The sequence below is a fragment of the Lasiodiplodia theobromae genome (genome assembly GCF_012971845.1).
Source record: "Lasiodiplodia theobromae strain AM2As chromosome Unknown scaffold_80, whole genome shotgun sequence".
Taxonomy (NCBI): Eukaryota; Fungi; Ascomycota; class Dothideomycetes; order Botryosphaeriales; family Botryosphaeriaceae; genus Lasiodiplodia; species Lasiodiplodia theobromae.
In genome coordinates this window covers 14887-31256 of record NW_023336564.1, presented here as the reverse complement: position 1 = coordinate 31256, position 16370 = coordinate 14887, and the positions used below count along the sequence as shown (strand labels likewise).

The 16370-nt window shown below is 49.8% G+C and overlaps 3 protein-coding genes across 3 annotated transcripts; 1 reads left to right on the top strand and 2 right to left on the bottom strand.

Moving 5' to 3' along the window:
- Window positions 1–6802: 6802 nt before the first annotated feature.
- LTHEOB_12873 (Phosphoribosyl transferase domain protein) lies at window positions 6803–9772 on the top strand (the record flags this gene model as incomplete). Its single annotated transcript, XM_035509788.1, has 1 exon — window positions 6803–9772. One exon carries the CDS (start codon window positions 6803–6805, stop codon window positions 9770–9772), a length of 2970 nt encoding a protein of 989 aa, XP_035363386.1.
- A 1045-nt stretch (window positions 9773–10817) lies between these two features.
- LTHEOB_12872 (uncharacterized protein) lies at window positions 10818–11686 on the bottom strand (the record flags this gene model as incomplete). The annotated part of the gene is made up of 3 exons (XM_035509787.1): window positions 10818–11120; window positions 11170–11474; window positions 11521–11686. 3 exons carry the CDS (start codon window positions 11684–11686, stop codon window positions 10818–10820), a joined length of 774 nt encoding a protein of 257 aa, XP_035363385.1.
- Window positions 11687–12896: 1210 nt separating this feature from the next.
- On the bottom strand, window positions 12897–13950 carry LTHEOB_12871 (Ribonuclease III; the record flags this gene model as incomplete). Its single annotated transcript, XM_035509786.1, has 2 exons — window positions 12897–13143; window positions 13193–13950. The coding sequence occupies 2 exons, from the start codon at window positions 13948–13950 to the stop codon at window positions 12897–12899; spliced, it is 1005 nt and encodes a 334-aa protein (XP_035363384.1).
- Between the last annotated feature and the right edge of the window lie 2420 nt (window positions 13951–16370).

Genomic DNA, 16370 nt, shown 5'->3' with positions numbered 1-16370 from the left:
AAGCCTCTGCCAGCGCGTGGTTGCATTGTGGCGTTCTCGCAGCTCCTCCCGAAGTCGGTCTCGATACCACTTTGGTGGTGATTGTCGCGGGAGGCCTAGCATCTCATGCCATCGATAGAGAAACCTGTACGTGACCGGTCGCATCTTGTTTGGACAGATATCCTGATTGGATGGCGACTATATGTACGCTTGCGTGAAGTCCAGGCTCAAGATTGCTGAAGGTGCGTGAGATGGGAACAGTTAGACGGAGATCGAGAGGAATGCAGGAAGAAACGAAATTGATGTAACATAGAATTTACTTAGTCTTGGCACCCATGCGCTATTCCTTTTTCGAAGGGTTGTGTTCGACACAAATCGCAACATCACATTTCAGGTTAGCACTGACGTCGCCGCATGCCAATCAGAAAAGCACAAGCGCTGTAGTTGTAATAATGAGCTAATCAACGTGCACTGCTGGAGCGCGAGAGAAGGGCTTGTGGATGAGCAGAGCAGGCTGTTCGCATCAAATCTGACCTGCTTTATGCGTATTGCGTGGAAGAAAGCAAACTGTCCACTTAAAGCTTTCCACATCTTCACAGTCATATTTAATTCACAGGAAAAATCATAAAAAGGGAAACTTATTTCGCACCTTTTCGTCATTTGGCCCTACGAGGTCCCACAATCAGCAATACAGGCAGTGAGTTACCTCGATGCAACGCTTGGTACGTTTCGGCATTGCTCTGATAATCACTCTATTTTTCGCACCTCTATAAATCCATTGCAGTAAACCTGCAAGTCCTGCTTCAAACTGTGGTGCTCAGTTCTAGTGGCAGGGAATGGCGACCAATAGCGCTTTGCCGTGTGGCAACTGCTAAATTTTCATTTCAGCCATTGCCAGCCACGGCATGGATCCTCATTGTGTCACAGGAAGTCTAGGGCTATTATAAGGTGGAATCGAAATGATGCTAACCTCCTAATACTACACGACCAATTTTGTGAGTTGTCAGGGTCATTGCATCAGAAAGTGTGCAAGTAAAGGTCGATTTTGAATTCGTGAACGTTGAGCTCCTTCATTCCGCTCTCCAAGCAGCGCACAGAAGCGACGAAGACACTGTTTCTCATGACGGCAACAGAGGCCTAGCTAGAGTTGGGTTGTGTGTTATGGATATGGTGGAGACCCACAACACCATCATCGTGGAGAACGGTACCAAGAGTAGGTCCCACTACTTACATATTGATTGATAGACTTCTCAGCTTGATAGAGGACATAGGCACCCGGAACCATTGGTCTAACAGCAAACGAGAACGTGCGAAGGTGTGTGAGACATTGGGAATAGACAAGTACATTGTCCCAAGCGTTCGGCAACAACACGAAAACCCTTCCTCGACGGTTCTGTCAAATACATTGTGTGCCATCATTGGAGCCGCCTGGCTCGATCTGGAGAAACGAAACGAGAGTGCTTCGAATGCTCGTGGACAGGTTCTCAAGATTTTGCGCAGAATAGACAACCTTGTCGCGGACTTGACCGGGAATTGCCTGTCAACGGCTGATGAGAGAATCTCTGCAGCCTCAGCAAGACACAACGATACCCAATCCAGCATACCCGACGGGGTGCCGAGCCTCACTGCAGAGAACCAAAGTTGGGATCCAACTACTTCTTTGGATTTTTTGAACATCCAGTGGGCCGACGAAATTCAGCATGATATGCTCCCAAATATCGCTCCAGACTTTCTTTCATTCCAAGAAATGCAAACAGAACTCGATCTTGCCTTGGTTGGCGAAGTTCAGTGTAAGTTGTATGTATCAGGAGCCTTTGACCGTCACTGACCTTCTTAAAGCTCATGTGCAGGATACAGGCATTCCCAACTTCAATCCAAACACTATCGGAGACATTCGGGGCCACACCGCATTGGCTAACCTTCATAGCTTGGTCGAGATCTCGGAACAGGAAATTCAGGTTAGCAGTACAGGGGTGACTGATGCTCAGCAAGGGTCTTCAAGCACATCTACGAATCCACACAGAGCAGTAATACCTGGAAAGAGAAAGAACTCACAGAATCATCGTGGGAGACCTTGTAACAGCTCCCTGCACTATAGCCTTCTTCACGAAGAGCTGGAGAAATTGCACAGATTCCCAAACTCTATTCGTAGCGACCTGGAAGCCCTCTTGGACGATTCTAGGATCGACGACTTAAGCCCGGAGCTCTCGCAGGTGGGACAGCTACGTCTGTTGTATTTGGCCATGGGTAGCTGCCAATCGCTCATTGAGTTCAAAGCCAACCTTCGGACTGCCAGAAATATACCGAGTGCCCCTATCCACAGCCTTGGATCCAATTTGTGTCCCACGGAAAGACTCAAAGAAATTTGTCGTCTGGACAGCCAAGAATCTCTATGTGTGCTCGCGAGGCGTTATCACGTTGTCAAACTATTCGAGACAGAGCTAGAAGACCTTCGTCAGGATAATGAGATGATAGTGGAAACTTTGTCGACGTTTGGGATGGGACACAGGGCTCAGGCGGGAAATCCTGCCGTGATGCAGGAGGCCGCATTGACAGAGGGCCTGTTATACAAGATCAGGCCGGATCTGAAGAGAGGATCATCCGAGTTTCGCAGAGTCCGTGGAAAGCTTTCTCAATTGCGGAGACTGGCAAAGGTACTGCGAGTATTGATCGAGACGTACGGATTTGGGGTCCTTGCGCTACTTCCATGTGGGCCATCGTATTCGGAACTTACTATCTCTGATTACATGTGAGTATTAGAACTCAACTTCTTTGAGAGAAAAGGGCTGAACCCATATAGGCTAGTATCTATTACTGAGCAAAGGTTCAGAAGATTTTCGAATCTGGTGTATCAACAGCAGGGCTCGGTTCTTAAGGAGCTCAGCAAAACTGTTGAACCTGCCCTCACGGCTTTTTTGGACGGGAATCTAGCTTCTGCAACCCTATTTCCCATTGAAATGGCTGACGTAGGTGTTCTAGAGGGCCTCCCCAAAGGTTCACCGGAGCTTTTCGAATATTTGCTTAGCTTGAGTTTTGATCGCTCATCAAGGGATACATGATGTCTTCGCAGCGTAATTTAAAGCTGTGTTTTGTTGTTAGTGAAGGTTTTAGTAAAGCGTTACCGCTGGTAATTGATTTCTGCTGCAGCTAGCAATGCAAAGCTTCGACTCTTGCAAAATATCAACGGGCTCAGTAATTGATGGAAGTTGAATTGAAAATAACAGTGGCTCAATGCCAAACCATAGAAAGTACGGCGCCGCAGTGAATATAGTGTTGGCTAATGGCCGTGTTATTCTGATATCAAATGAATGACAGAAGCAGCTTCATTGACCATACACCGGACTAATAGTATCGAGCCAAAAAAAAAAAAAAGTTGAAGATAGACACTATAAATTCTTACCTCGAATGCTTAAACCTCTAAAGAAGTCATAGAGCACTCCGACGCAATCCTGAATTCTTCCTGCCTCCTGGCTAACAACACTTGAAGCCGCATAAGCACTCCCCTGGATATCTCTTGTTTTGCCTTCTTTTTGCCAAATATCATCTTGATTTCTCCAAGTGTCTAGCTCGGCAGCGCGAGATCCGGGTCATTTGTGAAGTACGCGGCACAGGACCACATACTTGTGACACATGGGTCGGAGGTAAGTTTGCAGGTAGGCTGAGCGCACCCAAGCTTCCGATAAAAGACTTCATTCAGTGAGCTGGATAACTCGGTGTATTTAGAAGCCGAGTATGCGTGCGATAAATACACTTACCAATTATTTGTTCCCCAAGGCTCGACCCATCCTGGTCGCATAAATCTGAGAAAGTTTCAGGCCTAGTTGTGTGGGTTTGTTCGATTGAATAATTAATGAATGAGTGTATTGATTGTTGTTTCAACCTACTTAGTATTGAATCCAATGTCATCTCAGATGAGTGATTAAGCTACCATACTTATCCAATACAAATAAGGGAGATGATTGAGCTCATTTCTTATCAACTACGAGTGCAAGAAAGTTGATATGCTCCTGTTACTGAGTTTGATAACATGATAAATCAAAGCATTTGCTAAAAATGACAATGTCTAACACAGAGTCTCTGAGTCTAACCTAGCGTTAGCTATCGTGGCTTAGACAGATGTTTTGAACAATAGCTTGATCTTTTCTCGAAAAAGATTGAGCCACCAAGATGGTCATTTCGGAGGGCTGACCCTCAGCTACCACGTCGGTGCACAGTATTAATGGCGTTCGCCCTTTGCTGAGCCTGATCTGGTTGATCTAAACTCTGATCTACGGATGGTCCTAGTATAGCTACTGAACCATAAATGACATAATTATTTTTGACATATTTTGGTCAGCCTTGAGGTTTTCAACTAGTACATCGTCAATCTAAATGCCCATATGTAAAGTGGTGACGAGAATCAGCTTCATTGGACAGCGGTTTCTGGGGCATCTGCCTTCGTTTTTGCTGTTCCCACTATAGATCTACTGTGGTTGGAATGGAGCCATGTATTTTTGGCAATTGGGATGTAAAGAGTCGATCGCGTAGGCATTTCAAAGAAGACCACAGCAGACTCATCGCAAGACAACGCTTGAAACCTTCTCGTGCTAGCCTCCGCATTGGCTACACTCTGAACACTTACATGTCTAAACCAAGAGCCTACTGGTAAATGGAAAAGTGTGTATGTAGCGCAATGATGATGGTGACCGCAGAGAACACAGAGTACAGTCGATAAAAGCATGGTTTAGACGGTGGTTACAGCAGCAGAACTAATAACAAAGCGGCAGAAGAGGATCAGCCGTACTAGACCTATAGGCCTTTGCTAGATTGATGCGTGGTTCTAGATCTTTCTCACTGCAGAGTAGTTTTTTCTAGAGAGTGTGACTGCGTTCATAGACGTTAGAACTGCGCTGTACGCGTACAGTAGATTCGACCAACAAAAGACTCGGCTTACATTCGTTGAAGAAGTAGCATCTTTTTCGATGGATTTCAGATCAACAAAGGCTTATAAGTCATACAGCGCAGCCACGAGAGAGGCAAAAGTCATGGCTGCAATTAATCACGTGACTATAAAACCCAGCTCCTGTGATGCAGGAGGAAGCTATGTTTGGCGTCTTAAACCGATAAACACCAATAACACTTTATGAAGCACGAATCCAATCATTTGTTAATAAATGCTCTAATGCTCCATTTATTTGGTCTTTCTGCCTGCCTAGTTTATAGTGTAAATGTCGACATCTAAAGCCACTCCTTCGGCAGACGAAAAAACAAAGATCCATCATTAGCTTCGCAGGTTGATTCCCATATTGAGGTTCGCATGGCTGAGGTCCACCACTACTTATGCGTACCATCGGACACAAAGCGAGGACTTAGTGGCAAGCGGTCCGATGGCGGATCGGCAGCCGCTCTTGCGGAGATAATGGGGTGTGCGGGATGACGTTGTGGCTTTCTACTAGAGATGAATATTTCGACGTTCTCGACGTTCTCTATAGTAGAGGAATGTGACCTAAATGTACTAACGAAAGAGAAAATCTCAAATTGTACATTCAATTTTGCCTCCTGTAGATACTCTTAGCGGGCTTAGAACCTAGTCCTCCTTCCTACTCTACCTCCCTAGACTCAATGTTCACCAGAAAATCAATAACCACATACTTAGCAATATGCAACTGCGAATCATATCACAACGGCGAAAGTTTTTAGAAATGAACTATAGTAGAGGGTGAGAGTGAGAGCTAGAAGGCAACTGATGTGAAGAATTGGGATGACGAGTAGCGTGATGTTTGCGGGGCATCTCAAAACCCCGGAAAATTGCCAAGAGAACGTCACTACCCTGCTTCGCTCTTTCGTGCTACGCTGCTACTCCCCATCACAGACATGGCGATCCCCCGTAGGTGTCGCTTCGCTTGTGCCCCCCCTCGTGCAGGCCATCATGGGGCGGGCTTGGGCATAATTTGCGATAAGCCAATATAGTCATCCAAAACGTCCAGGAGCGAGGAGTGACTCAACATCAACAAAGCGCTTGGATATTCCACGGCTTAGTACGGCCGTCGCACAGATTCCCTAGCCTATTGATAGCTGCGGAGTGTATGCAACATTTATCAGATATGTGGAGTGATCCAGTCCCGACTACTATTGGCTGTCCACTGCAATGGATACTAGTTATAAATTGATGCATATTTTATTTTCTATTCAGATAAGTTTCTTGATATTTCCGCATTGTTTAACCACTCGCAGTCAACGACCCTTCTTTCCGCTACTTCTTCATCTTCAACCCGCTTTACTGTGCGGCTGCAGACCTCAACAAGGCTCACATAAACCATTGTCGCCATCACTAGTGCGAGATCCCCACACACCCATGCTGGATTAAATGGCCACCCTGGACTCTCTAAAGCGGGCTCTTAGGCAAGCAGCTAAGGCCACGGCGTCATCCCCGGAGCAGCCGTTATCCGAAACACAGTACAGCGCCGGATTCGATATCTTGGTACGGGACTCAGGATGGATGACGTACCAAGAATTCATCATCCCTCAACTGTCTCAGCTACTAGCCCCTCTCTTCGACTCGCGCAGCCATATCTCAGCACTGGAAATCGGGCCTGGCCCGAAGAGCGTGCTTGGATATCTTCCCGGCCGTCTGAGACGGAAGATCAGGAGATATACTGCGTTCGAACCTAACGGTTTTTTTGCTACAAGTTTGGGGGAATGGCTTTGCTCTACCTCCGAGACGGAGTCACCGCTACCCTGTCTGGAAAGTCCGGCAGACATCCGTCGGACTCCATTCGCTCTAGAGGACAATGTAGGGTGCAGTGCCGAGGAAAAATTCGACATCATCCTATTCTGCCACAGCATGTATGGCATGAATCCCAAAAACAAGTTCATCGGACAGGCGCTGGGAATGCTTGTTGAACAGCCACAAGGCGGAATGGTGGTGGTGTTCCATCGCGACGGGGCCCTGCATCTCGACGGCTTGGTGTGCCATCGAACGGCTTCTTTCCCTACTGGAGTGGTTCGCGTAGCAAATGACGACGAGGTACTGGACCATTTTGCTCCTTTCATCGCGGGGTTTGTCATGCAGGATGTGGATGTGGACAAGGCCATCCGAGTGGAGTGGCGTAAGGTGTGCCGTTCCTTGGGCCGTCGCGAGGAAGCCCACCCAAACCATCTCTTGTTCAGCTCGCCCGACGTCATGGCGGCCTTTACCCGACATGCTACCACATTGCCGGAGCTGGCGGCGCAGGTGCCGTTGGTGAAAAGGGGCAAGGTAGTTAAAAACAGTGAGGCTCAGCTCCATATCCCCGCCTCGGTTGTTGCGCCGACAGAGGTCCGACACATCCAGCAGTGCGTTCGATGGGCTCTGAAGCACGGTGTCGGCCTGACCATCATCAGCGGGGGCCACAGTGGCCACTGTATCTGGCCTCATGTTGTCGCAGTAGACATGGGCGCCTTTGACCAAGTACACATTCTCATGGGGGAGGATGGGGGAAATTCCGGTTCCTTAGTCGTCGCCGAGGCCGGCTGCAAGACCGGGAGTATCGTCCGCGAGGCCATGACGGCGGGCGTGACAGTACCCCTGGGGGCTCGCCCAAGCGTAGGTGCGGGGTTGTGGTTACAAGGCGGTATCGGGCACTTGGCCAGGCTACACGGTCTCGCGTGCGACGCCATTGTCGGTGCCGTTCTGGTCAGCGTCGACACCAGCCAAGTCCTCTGCGTCGGCAATGTACCAAGCCAATACCAGCCGGCCAGCGCTATTCGACCGGAAAACGAAGCCGATGTGTTATGGGCGATAAAGGGCGCCGGGACCAACTTCGGCATCGTTGTCAGTGTGACTTTCCAGGCTTACGCGGCTCCGACCTACTTGACTCGAAACTGGGTTGTCCCGCTGAGCGACAGCCTCGAAGCGCGGCTCGGGCTCAGCGAATTTGATACACTCGTCGCCAGGAAGCTTCCCCCGAATTGTTCTGCAGACGCATACCTGTACTGGGACGCTGACAAGCTACACCTTGGCATGACCACGCTCGAATCTTCTACGACTGGGTCTACCTTTACTCAACCCACACCGACGCTCTTAGGTGCAACTTGGGGGCCGGGGAGTGATTTCAAGGCCGTGAACGGCGTCGGTCTGTTTGAGACCGAGATGTACGTGTCCGGGATGCACGGTGGGCACGGTGGCGGTAAGACCTCCTCGTTCAAGCGATGCTTATTCTTGAAACGCATCGGAGAATCAAACATCGCCGGCCGCTTAGTTGCCGCCATTGAGACTCGTCCTTCACCACTCTGTTATCTCCATCTGCTGCAAGGTGGCGGAGCAATCGAGGACGTTGCGGCCGACGCTACTGCTTTCGGCTGTCGAGACTGGAACTTTGCCTGCGTCATAACTGGTGTCTGGCTCCGCGGCGAAGATGGCACCGAAGCCGCACGATCCGTCGTGTGCTGGGTTTACAGCGTTGCCGAGGGTTTGTTGCCCTTCAGCAGCGGAGCTTACGGCGCTGACCTTGGGCCGGACCCCAGAGATGTCGCGCTTGCAGCTAAGGCGTTTGGACCAAACAGACCGCACCTAGCCCGCCTCAAACACAGCATGGACCCGCATGGTGTGCTGGCTTACGCCTGTCCGCTCCCGAAAGCGCCGACGGAACGGAAGCTGGTCATTCTTGTCACAGGCGAAAGTTGCGCCGGCAAGGACTACTGTGCCGACGTCTGGGTCTCCATGTTTACCAGATGCATCCAGAAAAGCATCACTGCGCGTTTGGTCAGCATTAGCGATGCGATCAAAAGAGAATACGCTGCGGCTGCTGGCGCCGACCTGAGCCGCTTGCTTTCGGATCGCGCCTACAAGGAGCAACACCGGCCAGCATTGACGGCCTTTTTCCAGAAGCAGATGCGCCAACGACCTCGGCTGCTAGAGGAGCATTTTCTGGATGTGGTGCACGGTGCCGCAGATATCGACGTGCTGTTAATCACCGGAATGAGAGACAAAGCGCCGGTCGCAACCCTCTCGCATTTGGTTCCAGGCAGCAGACTGCTCGAAGTTTACGTCCAGGCTAGTGATCAGACGCGGCGGATTCGCCGAGGGTGCCACGGCTGTGACGACGATGATAACAACAAGGACGGCAATAATAGCGAATTAAGTTTGACGGCCTTAGGACATCGCCCCACTCTCATCTTCGACAATGACACGATCGGAAACGAAGCTGCGAAGAGTTTTGCCGAACATTATCTACTTCCCTTCTTTCATGAGGACCTACAGCGGCTGGCCGATATGGTGCGTGCAGTACCCGACTTCCCACGTCCGGGCGTCGAGTTTCGCCACGTGCTCGGCATCTCCCAGCAGTCAGGTGGACTAGCCCTTTGCTCGTCTCTGATGCGAACCCACTTCGCCGGTGACTGGGCTAAAGTTGGTGCGGTGGTGTCTTGCGAAGCCGGCGGTTTTGTCTTTGCTTCTGCTTTGGCACTGCGAGTCGATGTACCCTTAGTGCTAGTTCGCGAAGCCGGCAAGCTCCCCTCGCCCACCGTTTCCGTCACCAAGCCTCACTCACATATCTCGTCCTTGGCATCCTGCAGTTTGAAAGAGAAGCGGATCGAGATCGAGCGGGATGTGGTCCCTAGGAGCGCGCCAGTGTTGGTCGTAGACGATGTGCTTTCCACGGGAGAGACACTTTGCGCGGTGCTTCAACTATTAGTTGAAGCCGGGGTCAACATTAAGGATGTCAGCGTCATGACCGTGGCTGAGTTTCCGATTCACCGTGGCCGGGAACTGCTGTGCCGACGTGGCTTTGGAGGAATCAGTATTCAAAGCCTTTTGGTTTTTGGAAGTTCTTAGAAAAGGAAAAGATCTTGGGATCTTAGGTTTGTGAGAGGTATAGCTTGTGATGTGTGTCATGTGGGCAAACCAGAATTTTTACCTGCCTTTATCTTTTGGCGCAGCTTTGATTTGCAACTTCAAAGCAAGCTTCTATAGCTCCGTGTGTCTTCACGCTTCTATTTCGATCAATTTTACCATCATGACTAGGATCGAGGGGTGAGCGCCAAAAGCTAGCCCAAGATCAATGAACTACTGAAAGGTTAGACGGAATGGTGAAGAAGCTACTGATGGTACTAGAATCCGTCTTTGTGGAGCCTTGCCCTTATCCTGGAATGATCATCTCGTGTGCCAATTCAGAACTGCCAACGATCGAGCAATGCCTGATGTCTGCCCGGCGATGACTTACTAAGCACACGTGGGATCCTGGGTAGTTGTCAGGAAACGCAAGCCCTCAAGCATTACCGTATAACCGAAGCTATGTGCGAATAGATCTACCAAATACGATACAAAGCCACCGCATAAACACTACGATCGGTCCAATTGGCACTCTTTGAGCAAGAGACTTTCTTATAGAAATGTAGCGAGCTGCCGAGTCCAGCTGTTGCAGATTTAACGTCGATCAAGGCAGCCATACTTGCATGGATTTCGAGGCGAAAGAAGGCCAGAAGGCTGCACAATGCGTCAGGGATATTCAATGTCGTGTACGACCTGCTGAGCGGCAAGTGCGAATATTTTGCCACTTACAGATGCAGCGTATGAAAAGTAACAGCAGTGCAGCAAAAGGTAGATCGGGAGGCGTGCGGTGTGAATATGTGGCATCGCCATTCGGACGAGTTACAAGCTTCACACGAGAGACTCAAATTTTCGTCACACCAAGGGTATCTCCTGATATTACACATCACCTGCTGAATAAATGCAAGGAAACGACCTCGACCGCCTCGACCGCGTAGATGAGCACCGCCATCAAAGCTATTTGTAGCAATAACCAAGCTCGTAGACCACCGCATGATAGTACAAGAGACCGAATTTGCTACAGCAAGCCGCCTAGTACCCTTACAATGCTCTATTTCCGATTGATGAGACTTAAAAACTCTTCTCGGGTGTTGGCCCTCGACCGCATGCAGCCGAGCATGCAGCTGGTGATAGTGGTTGCGGAAGTCTTCTGAACTCCACGCATCACCATACAAAGATGGCTGGACTCTACAATGACGGCGACGCCTTGCGGCTGAAGAACCTCGAAAAGGGCGACGGCTACTTGTTTCGTGAGCCGCTCCTGCACCTGGAGCCGGCGAGAGAACATCTCGGCGATTCTGGCGAGCTTGGAAAGCCCGATCACTCGGTGGTTGGGTATGTAGCCAACATGTATCTGCCCGGAGTTAAGCCAACAGCGTAAGAAAGGGTTATCATTAGTATACTTTTCCAGTGAAGGGCACCAAGTGATGCTCGCAAAGGGAAGAGATTTCGATATCCTTTACGATTACGAGCTCGTCGTGGTTTTCGTGGAATATCGCGCCGTTCACGATTTCCCGTAGGCTCTCTTCGTAGCCTTTCGTAAAGAAGAGTAATGCTTTCGCATAGCGATTTGGGGTATCCAGAAGGCCATCGCGGTTGGGGTCTTCGCCAATGCACTCTAAGATTGTCCTCACGGCCCCTAAAAGCTTCGCCAACTGCTCTTCCTTCTCCTGATCGGTCGCTTCCTTCCTCTTCCGCGTACCCTTGCCTATTATTTGTTAGCCATGCTGCCTCCATGCAAACATGCTACTTACTAGGCCAGCTCAAGCCATCGAAATCGATAGCTAGCTGTTGGGTGGATGGGATTTGAGCACGGTTCGAGGCCAGCAGAGTTTTCGTGGAGCCATCCTCGTTGAGCTCATCGACATCGATCTCGGTGTGGACTTCGTGGCCTTTTTCCTGGCCGCTATGGCCGTTCATGTTTGCGGTGGACAAAAAAGGGTCGCTATCAGGATCACCGAAGAAAATATGTGGACGAACTTTGCCTTTATCTTCAAATATACAGCAAAACAAACGCAGCGTTGGTAGAATAGCCTAATAGCAACGATTCGTGCAGGTTTTAAGCTCCGCTGGTGTATGGTACGACGGCACTGCAGGTCATTCAGTTGGGCTTAGCTGCATCGATGCCCTGAAATCAAGAATGGCAAGCCGTACGGTCTTCACCATCACTGGACCGACCTGATGCAACCGTTTGTATTTGCTCCCCTTCAACACCTAGTGTGGAGCCTTTCGATGATATTTTTTTACCCTCTCCTTGTGCGTCCTCACACGCTCAAGGACACCTTGCTCCCATAATTGTGCGCTTTCACATTTCCACTGCTACACAGCGCATCACGGCCCTGTTAATTGAACTTCGTGCAACTCCAGCAAACCTTGTTTCCCAGTAGTGGTGGTGAAGGTAGCGATACCTGCTTCTGTCTAAAAGTCATTCGTGGCAAACTTTACCCTAGAGGAGTGCTTTCTTTCCATAGTAAGGGCGATAGAGAAAGGGTATTCTGTCTAGAATACAGGGGTGCTCCATAATATCACCACTCCTTAATCTGCATTTCATGGACCACAAATTCAATGTCAGCGTAAAAAAATTGAACAGAAAGACAGCTCACAAAAGCTGTACTGCATTTGCAACACTTTGTGCGATTCACGCAGGAAAACTCTGTTGATGATCTTGCTCTTCTGTCTTCAGTAACACTTTTAAACTCAAATTGCAATTATATGTTTCCTGTTACTCTCTCTACTGTTTCGATTAGTACGATAGGTTGGTGTCCTTTCGAACGCCGCTGTCAGGCCGCGCCCCCTTTTATTTGGCAATTATCCCTTTCCGGCCGCAGCATTAAGCGGTCTTACGCGCTATATAGAAGGAGTAGTTTGGTGATAGTCCTGGAGCATATATCGTAGATGATTTAGTGGAATGGCACCATATTGCAGTAAGAACAACTTACGAGACTACCGCGCAAATTAGTCATGCTCTACGCAGGGTCCCACAAATAGCTTCAGTTGAGTAATATCACCTAACCGAGAGAATTATCGAAAGATTTGGAGAACTTTGGGAACAATATACTACCGAACTTGACTCAAAGAGCGTGCGAGGCGACTGCACTCCCTTTTGGCTCGCTCACACAAACTACCTGTCTCACAGGCTCGCCAGGGCCCCGCATACGCAAATAGACAAAACCTCCTGTGAACCCATTGGTAACACCTCGAAGTCTCTGACTCCCGCAAATTCGATAGGAAACAGCGTCTCAGATTCCAGCGTCCCGTCCGCGAGTGCCGTAAGAGCTGGCTCAACAGCTTTGCTGAGCTCGGCAAGAACCATTCCCTGATGTTGATACAACAGCTCCGAAAACTGTGCAAACACGGCCTCGGGGATTGAGATTAGCCTATACATGTTAGCTGTTCTCTTCTCAAAAGGTAGAGTCAGATACTGACGTGCAATCGGTGATCGTAAAGTCCGAGTACGATGGGCCGCATGGGAGCAATGCAAGGATGCCGAAACCGTACGTTTTGATCAATAGTTGCAACCTCTTCGCAAGTCTCCGCATTTGTGATAGCCTATCGCGGACCCTTTTGAACTCTGTGGTCCCCGTCATCACATCCGGCGCGACCTTTTCCAGCAACCTGTCCGTAAGCGCAGCCTCTTGTATCATAGCAGGATTTCCCGCCTGGGGTGTGTGGTTTGTTCCAAAATCCGCCGCGGTTTCTACGATTATTGCGTTGTCCTGCCGCAGATTTTCTAGCTCTGTTTCGAACAGCTTGGCCACGTGGTAACGCCTCGCCAGTACAGACAGAGCTTCCTGGTCATCATAGAGACAGATTTCTCTAAATCTTTCCTTGGGAAGCAGGTTGGGCCCAATGGCGTGGACGGATGTATTCGATCTAGTCCTGGCAACTCGAAGGCTTTCTTTGAACTGGATGAGGGATTGACAACTGCCAATGCCCAGATAGAGCAGGCGCAGCTGTCCTACGCACGAAGAGTTCGTGCTCAACTCGAGAATTTGTGGGTGATCCAGAAGGGCTTGCAGATCGCCCCTACTCGAGCCCGAGAAGCCGTTCAGTTTCTTCAACTCTTCCTCAATCAGCCTCTGGTGAAGGGAGCTGTTAGGCGGTCTACCACGCCGCGCCCGCGAGTTCTTCTTATTCCCAGTTTCTGCCGTAGTCGCTTGAGTCTCAGACGTATCCATTGGCATATGGTGGGAACCAGTTGTTCTTCCGTCAACCTGGAATCTCTGTTCCGGTTGTGCAACCACCCCGTGGAGCACAGGTAGCCCAAGTCCGCCTGGGATCTCTGCGTGCGTACATTGCCCAATGTTCAGAGTGTTTGTATTATGTGCATAGGCTTCTATAATGTTAGTGGTGTTCCCATTATTTGGCGGACATGGCATACTATTAGACTCAACTGGCCCGGGAGTATCGAGTTCGGATTCCATGTTGTGAGGAGGGAACAAGAAAGGGAACGAAGAGGAAAGCGACTCGCGCTGACTCTCACTAGGAGTACGAGTTATCTGAGCGTTCAATGGATCCGAACCTCGATTTCGCGTGGCGGAACTCGACATTATGCCAGAATCCCCCTCTGCTGCCGCGGTACTCTCCCCATTAGTCATTGGCGTTGTTCCCTTGACCTCGTCGTCTATCTGACACATAATAAGAAAGATCCGCTCGCAAGCATTCGAAGAACTCTCATTAACTCCGCCGAGGTCGAGCCAGATTGCACCAATGATGGCGGCCAAAGCGTTGGATAGCACCGTGGGAGAGTCTCGAGCGTTCTGCTGTCGAATGCTGCAGTTTACGAAATTGTCAATCCCCAGATTTACGCAGGCTCTGGCTTGTCCTTTCTTGCTTCTGTACCATCGTTCACCTTTGTTCACGTCCTCTGCCTTTCTATGAGAAACCTGCTGATTGAGAAGCGCACAGTGAGACTTACTTTGAGTACCGCTGTCCACGACTACAGTATAAAGCGTATGCACCATCTCCATCACACCTACCCCCAAGCTGGCCAGACCCCTGTTTCCATCGAAAGATGGATCATCGTAGTGTCTATGGGCTGCTGTGAGAGCGCAAGTAAGCAGCTCACCATCCACAAATTCGTACCCAATCTTTGTTCGCAAATGTTCAGCCGCCATGACTCTGAGAATTGACGGATTTGGTGGTCTGAGGTTCACAATTTGACTGTATCTCTATTACCTTATACTACGTCCTGGCCTTGAGCCGCGACACAAATACTATCATCTCTACCTTCAGGTGTAGTGGCAGGCATGAAGACACAGCGCAGTTGCCACATGGTCAAACGCTATTAGCTACTCGCCTGCGTCCTGAAATCTGCGCAGCACATTTTCAGGTTCAAGAGAATCGTGCGTGCGACAAGAGGGATTCGCTGCAGAGAATGGCTCAAACGCCCGATAATGCCGATCATCGTCCGCATTTTGCCAACGTAAGCGCTAGCCCGAAGTGAGACGTTGTGAATTGAACAAAACAGAACCACCCATAAAGGGATTAGCGTACTAGAGTCCTAACCAAGCCCTAACCAAGCCCTACCGCCCCTCAACCGTTCACCTTAGACACACGATACATGCCTCTCGTCCTTCCTTCCAGTCGTCTTTCCTTTCATTTACCCTAAGAAACCAGAGTCCACCATGCGCATAAGCGTACGTAACTCTGCCACTCCTGTCGGCCTATCAGAGATACCCATAGACTCAACGAGACGTGGCCTGTATGTTGCAGGCTTTTACACCAATGACATGAGATGCTGAGCCTACCCTATCAATCACCGCCACCCTTGCATCGGACTGACTGCGGATGGAACTTCGGGAACGCCGCGCTGCAGCAACGGCCTTGTAGACACTCAACGAGATAATAGACGTCCTATTTTCGACTAGTCGCACCCTGCACGCCAAGTTTCCGGTGCGGAGCTGACACCATTTGCCACTGTCCGCAATGCGTCGGTGTATACACGTACATGTTCGCTGGATTCGCATTTCGCTGGCAATTCTACCTGTTTGCTGCTTGGCTTTGTCATGCCCCTCGATACGCATCGATGCGAGCGGTCGTGAACCTCACCCAATTCATTAAACTAGGAGCCACAGACCATCATCGTAGCTCTTATGCTTGCTGGAGAGTCTATGGCAAGCGGCATCAATGACGTGTTCTCGCAGGCCATGTTTCAGTACTAGTGGTCCGGAAGCGTCAGGCCCTATCACTTGCATGAGCAGCGCGAGGTCCCGCTAGTGGACTTGGTCATTAGCACCGGCAAGACCACTATCGAACTTATGCAAGAAATTTGCAAGCTCGACTCCGGCATTCGCATGTTATCGTCGCTGGTATGATCCAGGCGCAATGCACCGCTCCGAGTAGTGTTCTCTACACGACGCTTTTCGACGATAGCAACGCCAGTCATGTTGTACTTCGGCGGTCCAATACCAAGTCCACTAGCAGTGGAAGTGCTAATAAAACTGTCTCTTCAAGACCACGTATTCGGCGTGAATCGTGCCAGCTCTGGGTGCGTATCGATTGTGTGAAAGCGCGTTGCTTGACCGTGACGTGTTCCTTGGGAAATTGACAACCAAATGATCAATGTAGTGCGCACGTTATTTTTCCCTTGCTTTGTATATTG